This window comes from Pteropus vampyrus, unplaced genomic scaffold (genome assembly GCF_000151845.1).
Source record: "Pteropus vampyrus isolate Shadow unplaced genomic scaffold, Pvam_2.0 Scaffold32, whole genome shotgun sequence".
In the NCBI taxonomy this organism is placed as follows: Eukaryota; Metazoa; Chordata; class Mammalia; order Chiroptera; family Pteropodidae; genus Pteropus; species Pteropus vampyrus.
The window spans coordinates 10,311,206-10,324,348 of NW_011888813.1; the positions used below are offsets into that span (position 1 = coordinate 10,311,206).

General features: G+C 39.6%; 1 protein-coding gene across 2 annotated transcripts in view; it reads right to left on the reverse strand.

Moving 5' to 3' along the window:
* The window catches only part of EFCAB11 (EF-hand calcium binding domain 11), a 123,013-nt gene that overhangs the window by 3,709 nt on the left and 106,161 nt on the right, over nt 1–13,143 (reverse strand). The window contains exon 6 of one of the 2 annotated variants that reach the window (XM_023528854.1): nt 904–997. The exons of the other annotated variant lie outside the window; for it this stretch is intronic. Within the exon in view, the coding sequence (XP_023384622.1) occupies nt 979–997 (19 nt within the window). The 3' untranslated portion in view covers nt 904–978. Of the gene's footprint in view, nt 1–903; nt 998–13,143 lie in introns of those variants that run through there. 2 annotated transcript variants of the gene reach the window in all.

Here is a 13,143-nt window from a genome sequence, read left to right on the forward strand (position 1 = left end):
ACGAGGGGAACCGGCCCAAGAAAACGTCCCCAGGGGTACCCTGATCAGAAGTCCTTTGGTTGACTGGTATGTTTACTATGTGCTTTGAAGTTGTATTACTTGGCATAAACTCTTCCCTATCTTCATCAAGGATGCAAAAGACACTTAAGAGGGATAGTGTGTTGTGGGGTGTCCTGTTGAGTTAGGGGCTGAAAATTGAGTTAGGCGATGCGTTCACTCTGAGTGGGTGCCAGAGAGAGCAAAGAAGAGCAATGGGGATTGTAAGCCAGCCCAACGGCTGAACAAATTCAGGGAAATGAGAACTCAGAGACATAAGCCTTTCAGAAATTTGCAAAAAATCTTGGGAAATGTTTTAAAATTCTACAGGGTGCGGAATGGGGGTTCCAGGCAATGCTATGTGGACCGTGCAGTGTACGAAGAGCCCAGCTGACACTGGGGTTCATTGAGAATTTCAGGCAGGACTTGACTTGGTCCATTCAGTTGAGTTCTGACCGTTTTCATATCTGTTAAAATACAGTTTCCAACTCGTCATATAAGTAGTTATAATTGCTTTCATCAGCACAAGCTTCAGCATTTGCATCTTTCACATCCTGATTTGTCAGGAAAGATTTTGTTCTCCCTCTTTGTGATGCTGTGCAGACTTCAACAGCCCAGACTAGATGTGCTCCCGTGACCCAGAAGCTACGTGGTCCCCACTCTGAAAGAACCAGAGTTTCACACCGTGAACCTTTGTTAAGCTAGGCCATAGTGTTGCTCTAATACGGTCTGAAGAGAAACACAAGTTGTTTTTTAATTAAAAAAAGATGTAAATAGTGAATGTTTCTCACAAGTAGTAAATGTGGTTTTTTTTTTCGTACAAAAATATTTACATCATCACGATTTCTTGTAATGTTTTGAAAGTAGTTATTTCTCAGGAAACAGTTTTTTATTGTAAAATAATGTGTGAGTACACCATGGCCAGCTCTCCAAAGCCGGGTTTCAGACTTTGCTTTTGCCCCTAGGAGAAGGAGAAGAAGAGAAACAAAGAGGCAATGCTTTAATTTCATTACACTGAAACAATGAAATATTCTCTATTAAAATGATATAAAGACTATAAAAGTGACATTTTTAAGTAGAAACAAGACTACAAACTAGCACATATATTCTAATTGCAATCTTATACACATCTATATTCATTTGGGCAGAAGTTGAAGGTTACATGCTAAACAGACACTTTGTCTTATGAGTAATTTTGTCTTAAAATATTCTTTACATTCTTGATACCTTTTTCAACTGATGGAATATTTCCTTCCTTTTCAGTCTGAATTTTCTAAACAAGTGACCTTATTTCTCAATGTATAAATCTTCAACAGCTAGAGCAGGGTTTTCCAACCTCAGCACTGTTGGCGTTGGGGGCTGGGTCGCTCTGTGTTGGGGGCCCGTCCTGTGCGCTGTAGGATGTTTAGCAGCACCCCTGCTTTCCACCCACCAGATGTCGGTAGTACCCTCCCCCTGCCCCAGTTGTGACAGCCAGATGTTGCCAAAGTGTTCCCTGGGGGTCGAAATCATCCCTGTTTGAAAACCACTGAGCTAGAGGAAACAAAGTTGGAGGCAGTTTTTTGGAACATTCCAGCTGCATCTGCACTTACTAAAATAATTGCCTTAAAGACTTTTTCTTTAATGTGATTTCAGGGGCAGCTGAGGCATATATGTATCTTGGATGGATTATGCAGGTAATTGCCTCAGCACTCGGCCTTGCCATCACCAAGGTTTTGAATTGAGCCCAGAGAAAACCCCACACAAGATCCAGCTCCTGGTGGAGATAACAGAGCTAGTGACAGGCGTATGTATCTGTGTTCCCAGCAAACACACTGACAGAGAGCAGTTATTTTGAGCCACCACGATAGTCACATAGAGTTTGCAAAGTTGATGCTGTATTGATTCACCTGAAACATGAATGAGAAATTTAATGTGGAGGCAAAGATTTAAATGAGAAAAGTTTTCTTAGTGGAATTTTGGGGATGGGGAAAAAGAGAGAGAATCTCTTTCTCTTTGATTCTTTATGGAATAATTTAAACTAAAGTCAAAACTGCCATTAGAGACATTAGGGACAAAGCTGTCATACTGACTGAACAGTGAGAGTAAAAATTACCCTCCAAGCAAGGAGCCCCTGCTGGGGATGAGAAGACCCGCCAGTTGAAGATGTGATGATGACAGCTTCTCCCGCAAGCAGCCTCCTTTTCTGAGGCGCCCGCTGGTTCTTCCCACTGGCACACTTGCCTCTTTGTTGATGAGAGACCGCAGGGCTCTACCCAATTCAGCCAGTAATGTGTTTATTAATTTTACCTTTTTAAAGATACATGTTAAGAAAAGCCATTCAGACACGCGGGAAAGATAAGATAGATAATTCCTGGTCTTTCCTATGTGACGTTGGCAATTCGGCACGTGTTGGACGCCCTTGGTGCCTCACCTCTCACACTCTCGCCATCTTCTACTGCAGCCATTGCTGGGAATGCCTCCCCTCAGCTGCACTCTGCACCAAGTACCTCCGGTTATTTGCCTGGAACTATTCTGACACCTAGATGGGGCCCTCACACAGATGCAACCTGGAAGCGTGAAGAAAGAAGTAACGCCCCATAGGCAACTGGGCCAATGAGGGAATGGTAGTCAGTGGATAACTGCTTTCTCCTTCTGTCCCTCAGGCACACAACTCAGAGGTCATCTCTTGGCTCGTGGTTCTGGTGAGACCGCGCTCCAGTCGCTCACAGAACAACCAAACTGGGTAAGAGACACCTGCGTTGGCTTTCGCTCATTCTGCTGCACTCTTGGCTCACTGAGATTATTTTCCAAACAAACAACCTGCACGCAAGCCTCATCTAAAACTCTGCTTTCAAGGAAGGACCCGGGCTAACACAGTGGAAAGTTTATTTTGAGAGATGAAGTTCTCACAGGGCATTGTAAATTGCCCTCAGCAATAGTATGTCACATCGGAGTCTCATTCAGGTGACAGGGATCTCACTACTTGAAGTGATCTATTCTCTGATCTAGAATGTTCTTCTATTTGAAGAGTAGATTTTAAGAACAGATTAAGTATTGCCTTTAAGAAGAGCTCTGATGTTTGATGTTCCAGGCAACTGAAATATCAGAGTTAACGGAAAAAGATACAGCAGTCTTCTCTAATATGCCTGTCTTGTTTCATAAGTTAGTCTGTCAACAATAAATAGCATTATTAAACTTTAAGTATTCCTTCAGCATGAGAACATTGTATTTCTGAATATAAGAGAGTTCTCTGCCTTTTGGATATAGAGGTATAGCTATGGACTGGCCATGAGCAGGTGGTGGACTTGGCTGTTTAGGATGAACCGTGAGGGATAAAAGGATGGCCAGGTCAGGCCAGGAACAGAGAATTATACAAGCCAGACAAAACTTTCACCTCGTTCAGACCAGGCTCAGCCTATGAGATGAAAGATGCAGTGGACATTGTCGGTTACTCCCCGGCGTCCATCTCACCTCATCTGTGCTATGCAGGAGCTGTGTGGTTTGGATGGACAGATCTCCACCCCAAGTTCCAGAAGTGGGATCTGACTGGCATTCAGCCAATCCCTATAATCCCACCCTCCTTATCACAGCGATGGTTCAAGGATTGGTTGCCTTAAGCCAATTTAATACATGGCCTTCCTCCCTTGGCGTGGCTGATTGGTAAAGAGTTGGTCCAACCATATGAAGCCTAGGAATTTTGTTTGAGAGCTGAGAAAGGAGAAGCTCTTTCACTGGACAGCTGGATGCAGAGGTGAGGTTGGTAATACCACAATCCTTTTCTTACCGTAAAGATGCAATCTCCACAACAGTTCTATGATCCAATGGTGCTCTGATCCAAAAATTTATCCACATGCTTTTAAATGTCAATTATCAGCCTGAGAATGGAGCTACACAGACTGAGAAGAGCCAGAGGAATAGCAGAGTGAGTAGAGCCTGATCAGACCACGCCTGGAGTATGCTCTATATCGAAACTCTTAGTCACCTGACCCAATAAATTCCCTGGGTTGTTTATGGAAGTCTTAAATGGATTTCCTGATACTTGCATCCTGATATATACCAGGTTTCTTGTCAGAAATCTCTTCTAAATCTTGCAATATCTGGCACTTGGTAGACATGGGATAGACACTCAATAAATATAATGTTTTTGAAATAATTATTCCATTTTGAAAGGAACTCTAAAAGAAGTCAAGTTTCTCTTTAAGAGGTGCTATCCCAAGATTCTGGATTATTCTCCATAGTTCTGCATTCTAAAGAAGTAACTTCCTTGCTGTATCTAAAAATATTTCTGTTCACAGTGTCTTAACTGTGATTATGTCCTAAAAGAGCCTATTGATGGAACTAGTATGGTTTTTTTTTCTAAAGATTGATAGGATAGATTCTCTATTTCAAGAAAAAAAGGAAAAAAATGGATGTGAAATGCAGTCACAGCTGGCAAAAGTGATTGACCATAAATAATGACTCACTTTTTCCTATTTACTAGGTTTTAAAAATGAGGAGTCTTACTTAAACTAGAAATATTTTAAAAGGAGGAAAGAACGTTATTTCGTTGACATTGACTATTGACTACTTGTGGGCACGTGGATGAATGCAATCACCACGTAGCCTACAGTCTCGTTTCCGGCATATAGTTTCATCATATTCCTTCTCTAATAGTGACATGATCTTTTTTCACAGTTTGAATCTCTGGAAGAGAAATTGTGATGTAAGAAAACGGCACAGATCAGAAAGCTTGAAGGATGAAGAACAAAAGCCCAAGGGAACATCTTTGAACTCGTCATAAAAGTCTAGTTCTTGTCCTTTTAGGTGACTAGATCTTCTGGTTTTCCCCCATGCCATAATCTGTGGAATGGGCCTACTGGGAATGTGGCAGTATGGTCCACCAGGAACACTCACTCGTGAGCCCTCCTCTCAGCAAGGCTGTTGTTGAGCGGGGTGACCCTGGGCAAATCTCTTAGCTGCTAAGACTCTCAAGCTCCTCACTGGTCAAGTTGAATGATTGGGCTATGATTCAATACAGCTCTGCATTTTGATGAATCTACGCTGGATCTTAATATACAACTAGTGTCTTTGTACACAGGAAAAAGTTGAAAAGCAACCCAATTCCCATTAGCCATTTTTAGCCTTTAAAAAGTAGCTTGAGTCTTTAATCCTGTGGACAGCTATAAAGAACCATAAACATATATAAATGGGGGGGCGGGGAATGATCCCACCTTCAACAGTGTGAAACACAAATGGAGATAAAGCCATTTCTATTTCAAATATATAATCACTTCAGCTGAGATATCTAGTATCATCTTGAACTTGATTATGAGATAAAAGAAATGGGACAGAGATGGCAATCATTTAATCTCTTAAGAACAACTATTCTGAAGAGCTTTTCACTGTATGCTAAATAGATTCCTGGCAGGTTATGATCTGGCTAGAAAGAAAGTATAATGATGAGGAAAATTATGTTTTCAATAACATACACTTTTACAGTACAAGTCCTTCCACAAAGGAGGCAATAAAATGAACTCTGACCACTTTAACAGATGGTGTAATGGCTCAGTGCACAGATGTGGCCTCTCTGAAAGCAACAAGTTCATATCCTTGACTGGAGGTTTAGGAATGAGCTGAACTTTCAAGTGTAATGTAGGAAAGATTACATACTTCTAGACAAGAAAGCTGAGTATTAGCGGGTTCAGAGGCTTGCAGAGATGGACTGAAAGAATAAGGCTTAATGAGCTTCATTTTGCTAATGCAACAAATAGAGATGAAGTTGAAATATGAACTACAAACATCAAGTCATTTATAAATGCCTTGCTAATAACATTGTTAGCCATTGTTTGATAGGAAGCTTGCTATTTTAAAAGCATCTTTCCTTGGAGTCAGAAAACACTAATTGTCAAATAATGCTTATTTTCTCTAATAGTATAATATTTTCAAGTGGAATATATTTTTAATAATATATGATGAGGATTGTAGAGATTTTTATTTTCTTTTTAAAGGTATTTTGATAAATTGAATCTAACGTTTATCTGAAAAAAAACATCAGAAGATTCAGAATATTTTTCGAAAAATAGTAATATCAAAACAAAAACAAAACATAATGCCTCACTAATTAAAACAGTGTGATTATGACCCAAGAATCAATGAATGAGAATAGCATCCAGAACATATCTACACATATATGTATATCTCTCTATATATATTGGATAGGAATTCAGCAAAGGTCAAAAGAGGCATTTTAAATTGGTGGGGATGAAACAGGTTGGTATGAAAAGAAGCTGGGATAATTGGCTATCTACTTTAGAATGAGTGGAGTTTGATTTCACGGCAGAACCTGCTATGTGTTCAACAAAACTTACTTCTCTCCCTTCCTGAGAATATAGCTAAACCTGGTTTTCCAGCCTCCTTTGTAGTTAGGCATGATTAGGAGTTCCGGCAATGTAATGATAATAATATAAGAATATAGAAACAAAGACTATCCATTGCTCCACATAACTAAAAGCATTCGCATTTCAAAGGAGTGTACAGGACTTGACAGCCATCTGTGGGCTATGCCATGGCCAAATCCTAAAAGATACTCTCATACTGTATTAGCAGAGACTCACCAGTAATCCAAGGGATTTACTCTATAGAGCTTGATATTAAGAACATAATTTAAAAATTCTAGCAGGTCACATTCCCCTCCCCCACCCCCAACACATACACACTTTTTTCCATTAAATAAGGATGTAGAAATTTACAAAAATTAAGGGTTTTTTTTTTTTTTTACTGTTTACCCTATAGTTTTAAATAATCCATTTAGAAACATAAGATTTTTATATCCCAGCCCATTTCTCACTGATGTGCATTGCTGAACCAATAGAAAATCTGGCTTTAGTTCAGCATAATTATAATAAATTATTTACATTTTTGCTTACGACATGGTCCCAGCATTTAAAAGCTCTGTGTCTGTGGACAATGATAATCAACATAAAAAAATGAATATTTCATAATGAAACAATTCCCTCGGATTATTAGAAGCCCTCTATTAATAAAAGCCCACCGATAATCACAAAGTCACATCAAATGGAATGACCACCAGGGCTTTTAATATGAGAATTTCGGTGGAAAGAGATGGAGGTTCAGAGGGCACAAGACAAGTGTTTAGAATATTATGAAATGCACAGAGAAAGTGAACACGGCCAGAGCGATCAAGTCTTAGGGACTCCCAAGTACAAGTTTAGAGGGGAGATTAGGACTGAAACCCGAAAGTGCTTCTTCACTCAACAGCTAGAAAACAAGACTTGTTTTCTATCCCTGAAATAACAATTCTCAAAGTTAGCATGGGGATGCGGGAAGAGCAGGGGACGCACTCCCCTTAATGAGGTTTCACAAACTGCATACGACACTCCCCTGCCCTAACCCTGACAGGCCTCTCGCCCCCTGCCCAGCTCACAAACTGCATATGACATCCCCCTGCCCTAACCCAGACAGGCCTCTCGCCCCCTGCCCAGCACTGAGAATCATTCTCCAGTTGGGTGCCCACTGACGTGGCATCTGCCTTAGTGGGTGGGCTGTGGGGTGGGGAGGAGAATCTTCAGAGGTTTCAGGCTGAGAACAGAACCTGGCCACAAGGGGTTTCATTAACATGTAAATCACTAAGGGACATTAGAGGTGTTAAGGGGCTCTTCCTAGCCTTGGGGAGAAACTGTGCTCTCCCATAAATGGCCACACCGAATACCAATGTCAGGAATTCAAATTACTGGCCCCATGCAGTGTGACACTTTCTGCCATTTATCTAGTCTCTGGTGCCTGCAGGCAGGGCCCGTCATTGATTACGGAGCAGCCACGGTAAAAGGTCGGAACCATCATTAAAGACATCGAGTGTTGATCTGTGCCGGCTAAGTGAGTTAAAAGGTTCGTGCCCTTCTAGTAACAACTCAAAGAGGCTATTTCAGGATGTTTATTAAACAAATTAAGTATTTACATTATGCCCAAGCACAGAGGCACAGCCACTAAGTACCTAAGTATGAGAAGAGGAAACCAAGGGAATTAATGCTGGAATAACTCTGCTTTTTCAGTTTTCTAGACGTGGGTGCTGAGAACCCTCAGATGTGTGGGATGAGCATGAGTTGGGCCGGCATCAAAGGCGTCCTACAGAAATCTTTTTAATGCAGTTGAACTAAAGTCACCAGGAAGAGTTCATCCTGACCCAGACGTTCTCCTTCTAGAGTGTACGTCTTGGTAAGCAGTGATAAAGATTGAAGAGACTATTTAGGAAATCTGCTTCAAAGCCTAAAAACTTTTTAAAAAAGGGACATATTACTTCTGCACTTTTCCCCAAGATTTAAAAGTTTAATGCAACAATAATAATGGAACTGATCCAAAAAGAATATTTCCTTTAGCCTATGGTGTGCGCTACAAGAAAGGAACCCGTACTTTCTGAGTTACGACGGTCCATGGATATTGGGCCATCTGTGTTTTGACTACTATCCTCCTCACTTGGTTGTAAACTTGTCATGGGCAGAGACCACAATGCACCTTGTTCACTGTACTTTACTTAGCACTGGACACAGTGCCCGTCACACACTGGCCTTCAAGAAACATGTGCTGACTATGTGCACATGTGAAAAGGAAAGTTTGGAGAAGGGAGAAAAGAAATATCACTCGCCATCCCAGGACCTTAAACCAATTACTCTGAAAATATTGGCACTTTTCCTTCTGATTTACATAAGGACATTTTGTGTCCTGTTACTTTAAAAATAATATAAACATTTCTCCCCACTGTTATGGTCTTTATCATTTTCATTCTTTAAAGGCACTATATAATTTTATCAAATTGATTTATTTGTTGAACTTTTAAAATGCCCCAGTTTCTTTGCTTTTACAAATGTGTCAAAGATCACATTCATTAATAATGCTTTTTCTTCTTAGAAATAGGTTCTTGAGTTCATTTACTCATTCATCAGACACACTATGAGCCCACGATGGGCCAGGTGTACTAGGTTCTGAAGATGTAGAGGTGAGCAGGAGAGAACAGAGTCCCTTGCAGCTTTTAGTCCAGCCAGGGAGAGAATTACATAATTCTACAAGCCAAGCAAAATTATCAGTGTGCTAAGTGTACTGAAGGAGGGAAAGAGGTGCTATGACTAGCCATCCCCGTTACCCTGGCCAGAGAAGCCATCCCTGAGGGAGCAGATGGGGCTGAGAACTGAAGGATGAGCGGGGAGTTCATTGGAAGGTGGAGGTCGGGGAAGAGCTTTCCAGGCGGAGGGAACATCGTGTGCAAGAGGCTCGTGGCAGGAGAGAGCAAGGTACAGTCAAGGAACCGAAAGAAGGCAATGTGGCCTGAGTACCCAGTGAGGAGGAGCACGGAGCAGAGTGAGGTTAGAGGGTGAACTGGAATGAAACTGCTCAGGACCTCGCAAGCCATTGAAGGATTCTGGCTGTAAACCAAAAAGTGACGGGGTTTTGGATATTTAAGCTGTACGTGTCCCTGAGACAAAGAAAGTGGACATTTGGAAGTATTCACCTATTTAGCTACTCTCTTAACAAGTTAAATGATATTTATATAAATTATTTTACTTTCAACGACTTCGAGTTTATCATATATAAAAAGAAAATATGTTTAAGGTTGGTTCCAGTTCTAAATCTCTGAGTTTATAAGCTTGGAAAGAAACAAATACACTTTTTACTTAAATTCCTGTCAGTACTTGGCAATCGTTGGGGGAAAAAGTGATATTAAAAATAGAAACAAACTCATAAGTACGGAGAACAAACTAATGGTTGCCCAGGGTAGGGGGAAGAAAAGAAGAAGAAGATTAAGAAGTACAAACTTTCCATTATAAAATAAGCCATGAGGATATAACATACTGCATAGGGAATCTAGTCAAAAATATCTTAATAACTGTACCGTGACAGATGGTTCCTACACATACTGTGATCACTTCACAAGGTATACAAATGTTGAATTACTATGTTGTACACTGGAAGCTCACATAATATTGTATGTTGACTAGAATCAAAAATAAATTTAAAAATAAACAAAAAATTAAAAACAGTGGATCTAAACTAAAAGGGGGAAAGATTCCATTTTAAAAAGCACCCAAAATATAAAATAATCTGGGAATACCTTAACAAGAAATGGATTGAATTTATGGAAAGAAAACTACAAAATTCCACTGAGACATACAAAAGGATATGTGAAAATGCAGAGGGACGTGCCACATGTGCATTCCTGGATGGGAAGACTAAAACATTGTAAAGATGCCAAATTCTTCCCAATTAATTTATAGGTTGAATGCGATTTTCATCAAAACCCTAAAGGGAGGTTTTTGGAACTCCACAAAAATGATTCCACCATTCATCTGGAAAAGAACCTGCCAAGAAGAGACGAGAACAATTTGAAACTAAGAAATACCAGGTTTCAGAACATATTATAAGAACTGAAGGAAAAAGGTGTGTCCTTGATGTAAGAATAAAGAGACCGACGGAATTAATGGACAGCCTGCATAGGTCCCCAGTACGTAAAAAAAAATATTACTGTTCAAGGGATTATTTAACAAATGATAATGGTAAAACTAGCTAGCTTTTTGGAACAAAAATGTTTAGATCATCACCCCATGCTACACACCAAAATAAATCCCAAATACATTAAAAGGGCTAAATAGTCTTAAAATTCAAACCACTGATTCAAACTAACCAAGAAAATGGAAATGAACATTAACTCGGTCTCTAGAAGAGCAAAACTTTCTTAGTATATAGAAACTGGAAGAAATTGTGATATAAAAGATCGCAGATTTGAATATATGAAAACTTAGAATTTCTGCACATCAAAAAACCATAAAAATAAAAATAAACAATAAACTGGTAAAATAGTTATAATAAAAATAAAAACAGTTACATATTCTCATATAGATGAGAAAATGGGCAAATAACATAAATAGATAATTTATAGAAGAGAGAATAGAAAGAGCTAATAAACATGAAAATGTTCAATATTACTAGCAATCAGTGAAATAAAACAAAAAAATGAGACACTTTTCACCTATGAGACTAGCAAGTATTTGAAAACTAAGTTAACACACTATCACTGGCAAGAATGTGGTGAAAGGGGTAGATATTTCGAGAGGGAGTGTAATTTGTTAATTAGGTGATTTGACAAGGAGAATCAGGAGTCATAAAAATGATAAAATAAATTCATACTCTCTAACATGAGATTCCCACATCTAGGAACCTCTTCTAAGGAAATAATTTCAAAGTACAGACAAATATGTTGATTGTAGGGTGATTTCTAAAGTGAACATAGCAAAATAATTGAAAAGCATGGGCTGTAAAACTCATTTATTTTAATGACAAAAATATGGAGGAAACAGAAAAAATTAAATGCCAAAATATTAACAACGATTATCTTTGATAGGAATATGGCCGGTTTTAATTTCCTTTCTCTTACCTATCTCTATTTCCAAAATATTCTAAAAGGAGCATTTGTCACTTTTGGAATCCAGTTTCCCCCACCCCGTACACTTGCATGCCTGTGTGGGCACACAGAGCAAAATGCCCCAGTGCTCCGCACACACAAACACCTCTTCTCGATTTTGCCAGCTTCTCCTGGCATGCAATCGATAGCTGAGGGGGAAAATTCACATTTGATAAAATCCTCTTGACAGTGAGGGTCAACAAAGGAAAAATGTTTAGCATTTAGAGGACTTTCATAATATGAGTTTATAAGAAAGGAATGAAAGTAAAGATGTTATGGATAGAACTTTTCAAGAAACAACAGTGTTTGAATCTGTAGAGAGGAGTGGGTGCTCTGTTTGGGTGCCCGTTCCTTAGCAGCACCTTCATTTTGTGACTGCATGGTTTATTTGGCTCACTCGACACTCTAGTAAGAAGTATATCTCCACTCTAGTAAGAAGTATAGAAGTTTTGCTGAAAACATCTCCTGAGTTGGGGTAGGGTAGGGGGAAAGAAAACAAAACATTTTTCTTCGTTTGAATCAAAACCACAGGGATAAAACAACCCTGAACTTTGAGCTTGATGTTACAACCTCTGGAGCACTGTACAGAACAAACACTCTGAGATGGGAACTTTCCATGTCTTTTCTTCACCATTGCTTCTCTGTATCCCAACCCACAACCACCCCCTCCACAGTTAAGTGACCTGCTGTGCTTCAGACCTGCCACCTGTCAATCCCACACATTCTGGTGTACTGGGGGAAAGGCCACTTCCAAACTCCCAAATTCTGACCCTCTCCCAGCATAATAGCACTCGTCACTTTTTCCTTTAATGACTTTAGAAATCACCCAGCCTGCTCTCCTCATTTTACAGATGAGGAAACTGAGGCTCAGAAGTATAGAATAACTTTCCTAAAGTTACAGTTGGCAACAAAATCAGAACAGAAAACCAGGTCTCTTGATTCATAGCCCGACGCCTAGTTAATAATAATCCTGGGCTTTCTGAGATTGTGGAGATCTTTGTCAAAAATCCACGTTGGTCCCATATTACATGGAAAGAAAAGCCAAAATTTCAGAGCACGGCTAGCTCAGAGCTACGTAGACACTTTGAAGAACAAGACTCATTTCCAACTCCGCCATTGTTCCCACTTTTTGTGGGAAAAGGGGTAAATTCTGGGACTAGGATCACATATTTGTGCAGTCGGTCAGTCCAAAGCTTTTCACAGCCATGAAGAATCACGGGCTGAATAAGACCGGGACCTGAAATGCTCTAAACACATCACATCAAGTTTCTCCCCCAGAGCTCCAAGGAATAGCAGAGAACATTCCAATAAACTGGGGGTAAGGAAAAGAAAGACAAAAACATTTCAATATATTGGTACTTCAAAACTATGTGGTAAGTGTATATTTGAAAAATTTCCTTTAAAGTTCTTAATTATGTTTTATCTCCCATAGAGGCTGGGTTGTGATTTTAAGAAAAGAGCCCTTAGCAAAACTTGAGTTTAACGGAAGCACTGGTATTAACATTAGAGAAATTTCGTTACAAAATCCTTTTTAATTAATACTACATAGATAGCTGTAAACTTAAGTTTGTACATTGGTGAGGAAAGAAACTGTAAGAGGAGAAAAGTGTTCCTGGAACACCCAGAGGATTAGAATTCTGACTGACTTGATAGAGCATCTAACTGGAAAAATAAAAAAC